At 40.4% G+C, this 16,280-nt stretch overlaps 1 protein-coding gene across 1 annotated transcript; it reads left to right on the top strand.

Moving 5' to 3' along the window:
• The first annotated feature begins 2,029 nt into the window (after nt 1-2,029).
• On the top strand, nt 2,030-15,368 carry LOC311495418 (putative E3 ubiquitin-protein ligase HERC3). The gene is made up of 23 exons (XM_084554853.1): nt 2,030-2,453; nt 2,537-2,657; nt 2,746-2,822; nt 4,347-4,568; nt 4,661-4,752; nt 5,534-5,664; nt 6,134-6,258; nt 7,226-7,290; nt 7,373-7,491; nt 7,586-7,645; nt 7,718-7,823; nt 7,893-8,088; nt 8,980-9,125; nt 9,215-9,316; nt 9,417-9,515; nt 10,010-10,162; nt 10,249-10,389; nt 10,990-11,162; nt 11,248-11,311; nt 11,410-11,480; nt 11,721-11,904; nt 11,982-12,084; nt 13,999-15,368. The coding sequence occupies exons 1-23, from the start codon at nt 2,243-2,245 to the stop codon at nt 14,217-14,219; spliced, it is 2,982 nt and encodes a 993-aa protein (XP_084410979.1). The 5' UTR covers nt 2,030-2,242; the 3' UTR covers nt 14,220-15,368.
• Nucleotides 15,369-16,280: the final 912 nt, after the last annotated feature.

Genomic DNA, 16,280 nt, shown 5'->3' with positions numbered 1-16,280 from the left:
AACCACACAACACACGTCGTACACAACGTCCTACAGTGCAGCTTAAAAGTTTTTGGGTCATTCAAAATTTTCTACATTTTTGCATAAAAATGACTCAAAACATCAGATGCAAGTCCTGAAAGTAGATGAAGAGAACCTAGTCAAACAAATTAAACAACACTAATCAGAAAAACGAGTCAGTATTACATATCTGTGAGTTACAAAAGTAAGTGAACCTCTAGGATTATGACTTCATTTCAAGGCCAAATCAGAGTCCATCTGTTCACTGTTCCTGGTCAATATAATGAGACTCAGTTTTTACTTCTGTGTCAAACCCTAATGCCGTAGACTGACATGTACTGTATCTCCCCAGAAATGCAACTACATGTGAGCTGTGATTGGTCTGCTTGGTAGTAGCGTGTTTCCGCTTTAGTATTTCTGGCTGCTTCTCCATCGCTGCAGTTTTCAAATGGATTGTTTTGGATCAATAAAGATGGAACACATCGAGGAAAGGTTAACTGAGGAGGTTCAGAGACACAATCATTTGTACGACTCGTCTTCGGTGAAATTTCAGCAAAAGTTTCAGTCCCCATTGTTGAAAGTGAAGCAGGAAGTAGAAACAAAAATTAACCCAACTGGCAAAAAAGATACCGCACCGACTAGTGTTTGGGTGGAGTAGGTTACACCGCCTGTGTCCTGCAGTGGTATAAATTGCGGTTTAGGTGCCTCGCTTTGTTTAAAATAATTCAGGAATTTTGTCTCAGTCTAATCTTCACAGCACATGTTTGTAGAAGTGTATGATGGCATGAACAAAGGAGCTTTCTGGAGGAGGTCAGAAAAAAAGAGTTGTTGTTCCTCATCAGGGTGAAAAAGATCACAAAACCATCTCTGACAAGTTTGGAATTAACAAATAACCCACAGTCAGACAGGTTGAGAACAAACGGAGGAGATTTAAGAGACGACTGGAGTGGTCCACCAACAAAGATCACTCCATAATAGTCTGAGAGGTCCCAAAGGAACCCAGGGGAACTTCTAAACAGCTAAAGGCCTCTCTTACATTAGCTAATGTTCATGAATGCACCATCAGGAGAACACTGAACAAGCATGGCGTGATGGCAGAGTGGCAAGGACAAAGACACTGCTCTCCAAAAAGAACATTTCTGCTTGTCTGGAGACGAATTCGGTTAAAATCCCTCCCAGCCGCTGTAGATGACTGTTCAGCGGTTACCGTAAACGCTGAGTAGAATATAATGTCTTTATTGTCAGTGTACAGGTACGACAAAATTAAGGTGAACTGAGGTCCGCCTTAGGTGCCGTAGAAGTATTGCAATAAAAACTAAGTAAAAAGTAAAAGAAATATAAAAAACTACAGTAAAAAAAAAATTACAAAACTATAAACACTAACATGACATAACAACCCCATTCACACATAATAAGAAGTCACGTTATTGCACATCACTTGAAGTTATTGCACTTGTTTGCGAGAAAGTATATTGCACATTTACACATATGAAATTGAGATTATATGAAACATATGAAATTATTGCATGGATGTATTGCACATTATGACAATTATTGTATGAGTTATAGCACAATTCGCAATATTTTTCTTTAATGTTGTTTAGTGCGATTATGGATCTTACGTAGAAGCCATTCCTCAGTCTGTTAGTACTGGCCTTCAGTGTTCTGAACCGTCCACCGGATGGTAGCAGTTCAAAAAGTCAGTGACCGTGGTGGGTTGTGTCCTTGAGTATCTCCTGGGCAACTCCCGCTGCCTGAGGAAGGCAACTTGCTGCACAGAGAAGTCACACCAGATAATGAAAACATGTTTTGCATATATTCTTTAGGAGAATGTGTTTTCATTCTCTTAAAGAAATGAAACCACAAGCATAATATTTCTGTTTCAATTACTTCGTCTACTTTCAGGACAATAATCTGCACTATTTTGTAAATGTTCTGTAAGTGTTTGTGTTGCTTGTGTTCAATAATAATAATAAAAGATATTTGTAAAGAAAGGAAACCTAAACAAAGTCGTACTCATGCAGACTCTGTAAAGACCAACTCTAGTTTCACTTTTGTTTCTCCCTTCTCCCGCCTCTGACTCACTGGGTGTGTTGTTTTCACTTCGTCATGTTTCAAAGTTTTGTTTTCCATAGCTCACTGCACAGTTCACAGAAACAAACCAATCACGTTTCACTTCTCGACCGTCAGCTGAATCATAAAAACCGGCCGCTGCTTCCTGCAGAGTCACTTAGTAGTGAAAATGTTTTCGTGGGGAGAGGACTGGCAGCAGGGCTTCCGCTTGAAGAAGAGAGTCCCTGCTGGTGACGGCGTCCACTTCTTAAACCTAAGTTTTCGGATCTCTGATCTGTCTGTCGGTCACAGGGTGCTCGCCTTCGTTAAAAGTAACGGAGAAGCGTCCATTATTCGCACAAATGAGAGCCCGGATGGAAAAGGAGTGAAAGGGAAGCAGAGTGAGTTTCAGTCTTGTGTTCCCGTCGCAGGAGGTGGAAGGAAAGGAAGTTGATGGGCTCACTGTGTTTGTGAATTTTTGCAGAGTTTGTGGACTGTAAAGAGAAGATCGAGGCTGTGAGCTGTGGAGATGATTCGGTCGCACTTCTGTCTGAGGGAGGAAGACTCTTCTGTGTGGACACAACTCACTCTCCTTTCATTCCCAGGTGAGGAGAAATTATTGACTAAATAAATGTTAAATCTGCACCTGAATGTACTGCATCAGACTGAGCTCTAATGTGTCTATTATTTCAGCACTCCAAAGGTTTTAATCAACATCCTTGTATCTCAGGTGGCTTGTGGGAGCGAGCACACAGTTGTCTTGACAAGAGGTCAGTGCACAATACTGCTCCTAATCTGAAGGCAAAAAGTCAGAGACACAAAGATGCAAATGTTAATTAATTTAGTTTTTCTGGTACACATCCTACAACTAATTTCTATTTTTTCGCATTTCCTTCAGTTTGAGTTCTGCTCTTCTTTATATTGTGTTTAGTCTCTTCACCTCTTCCTCTTCATTATAAGATTATAAGTTTTTGTAATGGCTTTGTGTTCATATGCTGTATAATTTCTTGCTTCAACTACTCTGCTTGTACAACACCAGCTGCAGTATAGGTCATAAGCTCCACCCACTCCATGTTAGTGGGCGGGACTTGGGCCAAACTAAAATTTTAGGTAGTTAATATAATGTTGATGTATGTTCAAGTGTCAATTTTTTGGATAAGTTTCATTTTAGTTATTCGATGCTATAGAAACAGGATGTGACATAATGGTGACTGCCAGTTGCCATGCCAACCGCTCTGTAAAGCGGTCCCATGGGACCGTGAGAGTTGTAAAAAATAAACAGCATAGTATTAATTAAAAGAAAATGGGAGTGAGTCTGGAGGAAGTGTGCTCGGTCATAGATATTGAGGCTCCACGTGGCTCCACTCTCGGACGTTACTGATCAGACTCTGGCTCTAAAGTCACAAGATGGCGCCGCCCGTGTCCCTGGGAAAATAGCATCAGTTTGGACCAATGAAAGGAAGTGGGGACGCATCGTCCATATTTATATACAGTCTATGGAATAACACTTTTTTTGATATAACTGAGGACAAAAATAGTATTTATGAAGTTTTTTCTGCTTAAAATTGGACATTACACCGATCAGCCACAACATTATGACCACTGACAGGAGAAGTGAATAACATTGCCATCTTGTGACAATTCAGTGTTCTGCTGGGAAACTTTTGGACCTGGCATTCATTGGTGTGGATGTTACTTAGACATGTAGCACCCACCTAGACCAGACCAGGCACCCCCACCCCATAGCAATGACACTCCTTGATGGCAGCAGCCATCCCCAGCAGGATGCAGCCTGACACAGACACACACACAAAAAAACATGAAGAACAGCACAAGGTGTTGACCTGGCCTCCAAATTCACTAGATCCCAAACTGATCAAGTATCTGTGGGATGATCCACAGAGGCCCCTCCCCTCAAAGCCCCCCCACTAACAACATCCTGTTGCCAGACACCACAGGACACCCTCAGAAGGCCCATGTTCATTCTCTGATGAGTCACTACAAGGGACACCTACACAATACTAGGAAGGTGGTCATAATGTTATGCCTGATCGGTGTATTTGAACACAATATCTATGAATTGTTGCAGCTCAACTCATTTTATTTAAAAAACCCTTAAATAAGTTTTTACTTGCTTGGGGTCAACATGGTAGCGTAGAGGGTTAAGAAAACAGACTGTGTTCATTCAGAGTCTAGTGGCGGCTGAGACAGAAAGATGTGTGATTAATAATTAACTAACTTATGAGATTAGAGTTTTATAACAGGCTGAACATGACACAATGATTTCCCCACAGATGGTCAGGTGTTCACATGGGGCCAGGACTCCAGGGGTCAGCTGGGCCTCGGGGGGAAGAGATCCGGCGCCGGTTCGCCCCAACAGCTCCGAGCTCTGTCAGCGATCCCCGTGGTCCACGTGGCCGCAGGGGGGGAGCAGAGCTTTGCCCTCTCCATCTCTGGAGGTGTGTTCGGCTGGGGAGGAAACCAGTATGGACAGCTGGGACTGGGAGACACAACAGGTGACGTCACTGAAGTTTAGTTGACGTTCAAAATTATTTATCCTGTCTGTGGTGTACGCTCAGAACTCTTCATTTTATGTTTGGTTTTACAGACAGACATACTCCAACTCCTGTTCAACACCTGAACATGAAGAAAACGGTTCATGTTTCCTGTGGAAGGGACCACACTGCTGCTTTGACAAAGGTTAGTCTGCAAAACCTCTGCAAAAGCTATCATCCTTATCAGGACATATTACTGAGTTTTGGATTTTCTGCTTCTCAACTTTGGTCTAGAGACATGAGTTTCGGTTTTGGACATTTAGTCAGTTTGGGTTTAGTTATTTTCGCTTCCCGTGGGAAATTCAGTATCCAGCAGCATCGTTGCACAGAGACAGGAAAGTCAGCATGACTTAGAAAGTATGGTAAGGTAGAAATGTATATGCAAATTACACTGATACGTAGATATGGGGTATATATAGTAGTATTTATAAAGTCTAATCTCTGCTCTGGTCCTGTGTCAGTTTGTCTGTTTCTTCCACCCTCTTGTTCCCCGATGTTTTCCCCCCACGCGCTCCTCTTTTAGATTTATTCTGCTTTCCTAAATTGCAATACTTTCATTTGGACTTTCCTGCCCTGAGACTGCAGCTTGTTTTCTTCCTGACATTTAACAGTGACCCCTCATTTGAGTCTTGGATTTCGGTTCCTGTCTCTTCCCTCCACATTTCACATTACGATCCAAACCTGCACCCTCTGTTGCATATCATCCACGCTGTTTCATGCCATTGCTTCCAATCTTTTTCCACTAATATGTTTTTCAATTAGATAATGAATGTAGAAACAGAAATGCAGCATGCACTGTTGGAGTGTATGTTTTGAAAAATGTCAGCACTTTAAGAATGAGACATATGTTGTAAGAGCGGTTCGTCAACGAGCGACATGCTGACTTTTTAGACTTTTAATTTTAACCATAGTTGTCTGGTTCTCAGGACGGAGAAGTGTTCACGTTCGGCTCCGGACGACACGGACAGCTCGGCCACAACTCTTTCCAGAATGAACTGCTCCCTCGTCTTGTTGCAGAACCCTGGGGGGCAAAGGTCACCAAGGTGGCGTGTGGAAGGTACAACACAATAATAGGCTTGTTGTGGACATTTACTCGCTGTTCCATTGTCAAGCGCGATCGGCCACAACGTTACAACCACCAACCTGGAGATGTTCTTCTAGAAATTCTCATTCCTGGCATTTATCTTAATGTTACTCTGATACGTACCAACACATGAACTTTAGGATGTTCCCCAAGAAGAACATCAATAGAAACGAGGTCACAACAAATATTAACCCTGCATAGATGTGTTGCATCTAATTTACAAAATGATGAAATGCAGTTTTGGAGATGACATCACAATAACATCAACTTTGCATTATTCTCGTCAGCTGTTAGTGGTCATAATGTTATGGCTAAGTCCTATAACTAACCATATACACTTCTTCTATCTGCAATATTTTCAGATTCAGAAATAAAAAAGCTTGGAGGCTGCAAAACCTTTCAATAAAGATGCTGACATTAAAATTTCCTGTTGTTTTCTCAGTCATCACACATTAGTGCTGACAGACTCTGGGAGGATCTACTCCTTTGGTTGTGATGATCAAGGCCAGCTGGGACATGGAGGAGAGAGTCATTCGTCTTTGCCGCTACCTGTCCAACTGCCTCAGGGTAAATATATATATGTATGCATAATAACTGACCTCAAAGACAAGTGGTGTATTCAAGTTACTGAGTTATCCAGGTCATAGCATATTTAAAACAGATGCAGACAGATGTCTTTAAGGCGTTTTTGTCCAAGTCTTCAGTTTTAATGAATCATGGGGAGTTTTGGTATTTATTAGGAAACTCACATGACTAGGGTCTGTTAACAACCAGATACTAACCTGAAATAGAGGATGTTGCTCAAAAGAATGGGAGATACGTCTCTAAAAAGTGTAAGTGTGAGAAAAACCCAAACTCTCCACCAGTCAGTCAAAAGTGAAGAAGGTGCTTGAATGAACTGTCTTCAAGATATCTGTTGAGTCAACTTGTTGTATAGTATTTAAAAAATAACATGCCAATGGAAGAATATAACATATAATCCAAATTACACAGGGCCTAAAATGGAACCTTGTGGTACTCCGCAGGTAGCAAAAGAGGCTGGCCTGTACAGAAGTGTGCCTCTATTACATAGTTAAAGGGCAGTCACTATTACATTGTTATCGATTTCCTTGCAATGCAAACAATTTTTTTAGACAAAAATCAAATAATGTAGATCTATAAGAAATTAAATTATATTTGATTCAGTGTCAAATTACTTTGCAAACATGTATAGGTGTTAACTCAAAAATGTACCTTCTAGCTTAGCTACTTAACACTAATTCACATCTTATGAATTATAGGTTCATCAACATTTCAATGTGGTTACTGAACAGTTTTCTAAGAGGTTAGCCACTTGCTACATGCGCTAAAATCAACGAGGTTAGCTAGCTAGCTATATTGTGGTACATTAGTGGGTAAACATCTTGAAAAACAAAATAAACAAAAGTCACACATATCCACAGCGTATTGTGTGGTCCACTCCAGTAAAGTTATCTGTGTGAATTATCTGTAAATAACATTTCTTTTCATTATTATTTTATTATTATCATCACAGACACCGCTAATGGACACAGGATTCAAAACATCTACGCAGGAGGGAACGGTTCGTTTGCTGATGAGGTACCTGCACAAATACATAATCCTTTTTTTTTTTTCTAGATTTAAAATACTTTCTCTAAATCAAACTGTTTCTTTTTAACAGTACGTTCATGAGGACTCAAACAGAGGCAATAAAATCAAAGAAACACAGGGTTCTGTTGATAATATGATCGTCAAATGGACCTCTGAATATGATGCAAAGTCACAGAAAAATATAAAACTGTAAGTATAATGTCACAACTATTATTTATTTGGCTCTAAAGGTTTTATCACCATCCTCTCAGTGTTGTTGACGAGCCATATGAAATCTCCACAGGGAAATTCGTGGGATGTTTTCTTCTGCATCCTGTTTGAACCAAAGCTTCCTTGACCGAAGGTAAACAAGGGCTTTCTGGGTCTGGGCATTTGTTCAATTATTAGATTTAAATGTACTATTTTGTCTTCTTAGCGAAGACAAACATTTCCAGACGTCGCCTACGTACTCTGGTTTGGATTTGTCACTTGCTCGGTGTGACTTTGAGAAACTGGTGAAGACGGATTTTATTTTGAAAGAGGTAACTTGAGACCTGATCAGCAAACAAACTTTTACTCTACTCGGTCATTAAGTTTTATTGTCTCCACAGGTCGAGGCTGCTGTTTTGCAGTTACTTCCCTCCCTTGATAAGAAACCAGTGGGAGTGGAGGGGTTGAGGATCTTCCTGCTTCTCAATGAGTTTCTGCACGTGATCCAGAAATGGAAAGGGCCACAGAGCTCAAAGCTCGCTGAGGAGATTGCTGCTGCAGCACAAAGACTCTCTGCTGAGAGCCTCCAGATAATAGGTACTGAGAGAAACGACAGATTTCGCGTCTTTAACCCCTTGACGCCTAGTGTCGCGAATTCGCAACACACTGTTTCCACTCAGACTGCACCCGAAATAACGTATGTAATACTCCAATGTCGGTTTGTGCACATTCAAAAAATTCCTAGGAAACTTATGCAAGCACTAGTTTCTCGTAGGACCAGAGTAGTAAGCAAAAACACAAATAATTAATTTCTTTATATAATCGAAAAATCAATTCAGGCGTTAAGGGGTTAAAAGGTGGAAATGGTAGAAGATGCTGAGTAAAGTCAGAATGCAAGAAAAGAAACATTTGCTCTCCATAAAAGTAAGAGTAAGTTCTGCCCTTGCATGGATTCTGAAGTAGAGAAATCTAAAAGCTATTGCCTTATTCAGATTATAATAGGTTAATAAATGATAATTCTGTCCTGCACAGTTCCCTGTACACAAACTACATGACCAAGCTGAAGGTCGGTCGTTTGTAGCTCTTCCTAGCTTCCCAGCTAACGGTAGCTCTTCCTGTTTCCCCACATCTCTCTGATTGGCTGTTCAGTTTAGTGCACCAGTGCACATGAACAAATAAGTAAGAGATTAAAAAAAAAATAAAAATGAACAAAATGAAAAGGACGCTTTTAGGCGGTTTAGGCTTCGGTGTCTGTCCAGACCCTACGCGGACCCTAACGCCGTAGCCTGACGTGCACTTCCCCAGAAATGTAACTACGTGTCTGTGATTGGTCCGCTTGGTAGTAGCGTGTTTCCGCTTTATTTCCGGCTGCTTCTCCATCTCCACAATTTTCAAATTGATTATTTTGGATCAATAAAGATGGAACACATCGGGGAAATGTTAACTGAGGAAAAATGACTTAATGTCATTAATGTTTATCGTCCACAGTAGAGTGGTGGTCCTCGCTGTCGCCCTCCGCCATGGTCAGACATGTTGAGGTGTGGAAGAACGCTCTCTCAGGGATCCTGATGTTTCTGCCGGTTCCACACAACTCAGTCAGCAACATGCTACTAATCCTGCACAACATGTACAATGTTAGTGTTTGTTTCACTGCAAATGTAATCCTATTTATCCTAACTATCTTTTCATCTGATTAACCGTTCATGATTTAATCTATTTAAAGGCCAACAAGAAGAAGAAAATCCCTGATGCATCTTTTTGCTTAGAGATAAACCTTCAGGACGATCTGCAGCTTTGGCGAGGTTCACGTCCAGGTGGCACTCAGGTCATTCCTCATATTTCGCTTTTTGTATTCCGTGCACTCTTGTACAAATAACATCACATTTTAAACATTTTGTTAAAATGATGATGTGTATTTTTTTCAGGGCGTGAATGAAACGCTGCTTCTTCTTTGCAGCTCTGCATGTCTGCTGGATCTGAAATCAAAGATAAGGGTTTTTCAAACCAATAATGCCTTGACTCAGGTAACTAACAGCAGTCTCTGGGTCTTATTTATTACAATATTAAAACCACCAACTGGTGAAGTGAACAACTGTTCATTACGATGTAGAGTTCTTCTTGGAAATCTGTGTTCTCAAGTTTATGTGTACGTTACTTTGATACGTATCACCACCAACTTTATCAATCAGACGAAAACCACATTATCCAGTGTCTCCTTGGTCCAGTTCTGATGTGTCCATTGTAGGAGCTTTTAGCAGTAGACAGGGGGTCAGCATGGACACCCTGACTGGTCTGCAGCTACACAGCCCCAAACAAAAACAAAGTGTGATGCACTGTGTTTTTCTGCCTCCTTTCTATCAGAACCAGTGTCAACTTTTTGCAAATAGCACAAGTATTTGTTTCAGGTTGTTTTTTGGGGATACCATGGCCTGGATGACTGAGAAACATCATAGACTGTTACAAATAACACATTGCTCTGTATTAACTCTGTATTAATACAAAAATAAATGTATCATAGGGAAAACACCAGAGGATGGTTTCCACTTTGCCTCGGGTAGGGGTTACCCGGCCTCAGTTTTTCGAACTGAACCTGAGGCGAGAGTCTCTCTTGGAAGACACCTTTGCACAGCTGACTGCAGCGCCTCACAACACCTTAAAGAAGCCTCTGGTGGTAAATATTTGATTTTTGACCTCATGGTTAAAGCATAGCCAAATTGTTTGATAGTTGCTCTCATCTGAGCATCCTTTATTTTGCAGGTCTATTTCGATGGGAACACAGAGCTCAAAGATGTCCATAAGCGAGACTTTTTTCACCGCCTGTTTCAGGACATGGTTTTGTTGAATTCTGAGATGTTCATGCTCAATGAGTCCAACACACTGGCATGGTTCCCCTCCAGAGTAAGTCTTTCAGGCGGTGATACACCAAGCCGACAGTCGGCCATTTGTCAGTCTGCAGGCCTAGTTTTAGTGATTCAGCCATATTGAATAAACTTAAGAGATCCAGTGTTAAACAGAAGACTCTTCATCTCATTTGAACAATCAAATACACAAATATGTCCACAACAACATAATCTAGAATTAATTAACTGTAGACCAACTAATTCAGAAGAGGCTAGCTTTGTGTGATGGTTTGTAGCGCTTCCTAGCCTCTGAGCTAATAGTAGCTCTTCCTAGCCTCCCAGCTAATAGTAGCTCTTGTTAGCCTCCCAGCTTATAGTAGCTCTTCCTAGCTTCCTAGCCTCCCAGCTGATAGTAGCTCTTCTGAGCTTCCTAGCCTCCCAGCTGATAGTAGCTCTTCCTGTTTCCCCTTTTGAATGACAGACTACTAGTACAACGTAAAGTCACAATCGACCTTCGTTGACAGACGTTCTCTGATGTCGGCTTGGCGTGTCACCGCTTTTACTGTCATACATCACAGAGAAATGGTTTTTGAATCACTCTAAATAATCATAATGCAGCCGTTTTAGACATTTATTGTTTTTAATTTTATAAATCCAGGCACCAGCAGAGGAACTTCAGAGGAACTTCTACTTGTTTGGGATTCTGTGTGGATTGGCCTTATACAACAACAGTATCATACACTTACCGTTCCCGCTGGCTCTGTTCAAGAAGCTACTCAATGTAGAGCCGACACTGGAGGACATGATGGAGTTCAGCCCAAGTGTTGGACGGTAAATATTAATTAATTGTGGTGTTTGACTGTCCAACACATTGTGACAGTAGAGTGCAGTTCTTCTAATATAACTTTGTTTCAAGGAGTCTGCAGTACGTCTCGGACTACAAAGACGATGACCTAGAAGACGTGGGCATGTTCTTTACGGTTGGTGTTGCCTTTCACGTTACTTTTCAAGTTACATTTCTCCCCAAATGTTTTTCGGTGATATCTCTAGCATCACCTGCTTCTTCACTAATTTACAGATTGACTGGGAGAAGACAAAGGTCGAACTTGATCCTCAAAATCCTGGAAAGCCAGTGACAAATGAAAACAAGTAAAATATTTCAATCTTACATTCATGTTAGGTTTGTTTCAGTGAAAAGTTTAGCTGAGGTAAAACTTTGTATCACATACTGTGTAACCAAGAGAAAACTGTAGGACCCAGGATAGATCCTTGAGGTACACCACAAGTAAGAACTGAACTGAGTTAGAGTTACAGTAGTTGTGTTGCTCTAGAAACAGTGGTGGTATAGAGCAGCTATTCATTGATTTATTTCTTTAATCTGCTGAACAGAAAGGAGTTTGTGGATGCATATGTGAATTACGCCTTCAACACGTCAGTAGAGGTTGTGTATCCGGAGTTCGAGCGAGGCTTCTTCCAAGTGTGTGACCGCCGTTTCATCAAGCTGTTTCACCCAGAGGAGCTGAAGGGAGTGCTGGTGGGCCAAGAACGCTATGAGTGGGAGAAGCTGAAAAGGGTACAGTTGACGAAATCACCTCAGAATATCCACATGTTTAAAAAATAAAATCTAACAATCTGTTTTACTGTCATCAGAACACAGTTTACGAGTGGCCGTTCTGTCCAGGACACCCCACCATACTGATGTTTTGGGAGGTTTTTGATGAACTAAGTGAAGACCACAAGAAAGATTTCTTTCGTAAGTACTGTGTGCGTGAATTTTTCAGCTAGAGTTCTCAAACTTTTGTATGAAGTATCCACATTTGTTTACTACAAGTAAACCAAATGGACAGCTGGGATAGGCTCCAGCAGACCCCTGCGACCCTTAACAGGACTAAGCGGGTATAGAAGATGAATGATGACGAAGTAAACCAAATGAAACTTCTGGAAATATATCACAGAATTTGTGAGTTTAAAGTCAAATGCGCTGGGGGTACACAGTGCTGCATAAAAGTGTCCAGTGAGGGGGGACTCAAATGCGAGACACAGAGGGATAAGGCAAAAGAGCAACAAAAGGCTGGCTGGCCCAGCAGTGCTCAGATGGCAGGAAAAGCCAAACACTCACAAAGACCAGAATCAAAATAAGACCTGCGGAACACAAGAAACACAATTAACTAACAGGAGTAACAAAGCAGAGGAAAGATGGCAGAACAGAGGTAACTTGGGGAAAGATTGCAGAGGATGCAACAGACAACAAAAGGAATGACAGGGCTATATATACACTTGGGCAGAGGGAGGACAAGACACAGGTGAAACTAATGAGGGCGGAGCACACAAGGAGAAACCAATCCAACAATCAAAGGGGGGAAAAAAACACAAGTAACACAAGACAAGAAACACCAAGAAAGAACATTAGAAACGAAAGAAAACCAAACAGGGTCACAGGAAATACTGAATACAGAACCATGACAAAAGGTATATGCCTTTTTCAGAATTTTCAACATTTCTGCATATAAACGACTCAAAACATCACTGGATTTTCACACAAGTCCCGAAAGCAGACAAAAAGAACCTAATCAAACAAATGAAACAGAAATATTATCCTTTAGTATTTGTTCATTGAAGACAACAAGCCAATATTACATATCTGTGAGTTGCAGAAGTAAGTGCACCTCTAGGATTACAAGTTCATTTCAAGGCCAAATTAGTGTTTCCAGTCAATGTAATGGGGTGGACAAACCAGAAGACGTTTTCAGGACAGATGAGACCAAAGTAGAACTGTTTGGTTTAAATGAGAGGCATCGTGTCTTGAGATGAAATAACACTGCATTCCAGCATCAGCTCTTCCCATCTGAGAGTAGTAATGTCCTTGTTTGGGCCTGTTTTGCTGCATCTGGACCATCACTGATGGACCAATGAATTCTGAATTATACCCGTGAACTCTAAGAGAAAATGTCAAGACATGTGCCCATGAGCTGAATCTGAAGAGAAACTGGGTCATGCAGCAAGACAACGAGCCCAAGAACACAAGTGGTTCTTCAAAATAACGGTTAAAGAAGAACAAAATGAATGTTAAGGAACAGCCTAGTCAAAGTCTTGACCTTAATCCAATAGAAATGTTGTGGAAACAGCAACATCTCAGAACTGAGGAATGGGCTAAACTTCTACCAGGTCGTTGTAGACAACTGTTCAGCAGTTACCGGAAATGTTTAGTTGCTCTTGGTGCTGCATCAGGGGGTCACACCAGATACTAAAAAAGCAAGGGTTCACCTACTTTTGCAACTGAGTGAGTATAATATTGCTGTTTCATTTCTTTGATTGGGTTCGCTTTGTCTGATTTAAAGACTTTTTGACATTTTGAGTGATTTTAATGCTGAAATGTGGAAAATTTTGAAGGATGCAACTACTTTTAAGCAGCACTGTAGGATAGTAGATGAACCCCGAAGAGACAACAGCTCTTGTCATTGTTGATTTTAAACATCTCATTGTCATCACACCTTAAAACACACCTGTAGCTACCTGTAGTTACCTATTTGCTCCTGATTGGTCCAGCTCCTTTGGTTCGGCGCATAGTTTGAAGCTTTGCAGAAGATGGATTCTCATGAGAACCTAGCTGGTGCAGAAATATGCCAATAGACAGCAAACACTAATTTCAATATTTCCGCTTTTTCAGTGTTCGTGACTGGTTTTAAGAAGGTACCTATTCTTGGCATGGACCAGATCCATATGATGGTGCGAGTGAAGCACATCGATACGGGCTCCCCCGATATGCACTTTCCTGAGTCTCTGACGTGCCACTCTTATCTGGAGCTGCCATTATACTCTACCAAGGAGATCATGAAAGACAAACTAATAGATGCGGTGGTGTCAAAGAGAGGCTTCTCGCAGGAATGATGGTGGATCTCTAGCTGCTGGGCAGGAGTATGTACTGGGAAAGGGTGGGCTTCATTTTTACTGTAGGGTCACCTTTCCTGCACTACCTCTGGATAAAACAACAGCAAATGCACATGACTTGAAATGTTTATATTTGCACTTTCATAATATAATATGCTGTCTTTTATGTATATTTTTTTATATGATGAACTCATGCCAAGATAAAATGAAGACTTTCTACTAAATCTAATGCATTCCAATACAACAGGATTATACTTGTAGAATTTATAACGTTATTGCTTATTCTGTGTCTCATTTTTTTAGGGTTGTGGTATTAATTTTAAACTAATTTATGTTTTACTTAATTTTACGGGTGTTGTTGTTTTGCTCTGTGTTAAAATATGGGAGATAGATTTTAAGATTTATTACTTGAAAATAAACATTTCTCCTGAACTAATCATTTTTGTTAGAAAAACATTAGAGTTTCCTTACCTGCATGAGTATACACTGGTTTTACACTCACTGCCGATTAATCGGGAACACCAGCCACTACAGGTCCCTTCAAGACTGTAATAATATCCAGTTCAATGTAAATTACTTCTGAAAGTAGACAAAGAGAACCCAATAAAATGAACGAGACAGAAACATTATACTTGTGCATTTGTTCATTCAGTAAAATTGTATTGGAACTCTTGTTTTCTTTGGTGTGACCCCCTTGTGCAGCAATAACAGATCTGATCTGTCGTCTACAGTCACTTGGAGGAACCATTTCAGTTCTCTTTAGTCAAGTTTGTTAATTAACATACAGATAAACAGCCGAGCCATTATAATAATCAAATCCAAACTGTGATTAAAAACTGAAAGGAAGCTCAAGAATCAGAAGTCAGGGACTAGAAAACAGGATGCTGCAGAAGGAAACAAAATAGAATCCTTGTTAGAATCACATGCATCCTGTTTTCTTCCTGTAAAGTGCAGTAAATTATGAAATTAAACCATGTGATGGAGTCACAGACAGGTCTGTGAGAGAAAGAGGGAAACAGAAAGAAACCACTAGATGGCCTCATTGTTCTGCTGGTTGGATGGCCAGGGTAAACGAAACAAAGAGCAGCTCGGATGAGATCATCTTGCAGACTAATGCAGCCCCACAGTGAACAATACTTGAAATCTGAGACCGACAGAGAATAACAAAAAGACAGCAAATGCAATGGATTCAAGAATGAGTATACCAGTGACATCATGGAAAATAAATGGACACATGCGCAACGACTATAATATAATGACTATGATAAATGGACAAATAAATTTAAATGTACACAATGACATATAGTAAATACTACCTGAGACTGTTTAAATATATACAGAGACACTGTAGTGAAGGAATGCCATGTGAATATCATTGAGATATTCAAGGTGTATATTCTTTAATCATTATTTAAATCATCATTTCTTATATGGTCCTTTGACCGAATCTGTGAATTTCAACCAAATTAATTTAGTCATTAAGTCATATAGGGTACAATCATACAGGCACAACAAGACACAAAACGACCAGATGAAAATGATGAGAGATGAAAAATGACCAAAAAATACAAAGATTGGCAAAATGACAATGAGGAAAATCAAAATGACCGAAAAGAGAACAAACTACTCAGAGAGGCATAGACTCCATCAAGGAGACCCAAAACCGTTGCATGCTGACACAAATCTACTGCAACAGCAAACAAAACTACAACAAATACACTCAAAATTACCACATACTGATACAACTCTACTACAATGGCACACAAAACTACCGCAAAGAGACTAAGAATGACCACATACTGACACAAATCTACTATGACACACACAGCTACCACAGATACACACAAAACTACCATAAAGAGACTCAAAACTACCAAATATTGACGCAAATCTACTGCAATGGCACACAAAACTATCACAGATACACTGAAAACTACCACAAAGAGACTCAAAACTATCAAATATACTATGACACACACAGCTACCAGAGATACTCTCAGAACTACCAGAGATACACTCAAAACTACCACATACTGACACAACTCTACTATGACACACAAA

The sequence above is a fragment of the Chelon labrosus genome (assembly GCF_963514085.1).
Source record: "Chelon labrosus genome assembly, chromosome: 11".
Lineage (NCBI taxonomy): Eukaryota > Metazoa > Chordata > Actinopteri > Mugiliformes > Mugilidae > Chelon > Chelon labrosus.
This window is presented reverse-complemented; position numbering and strand designations above follow the sequence as displayed.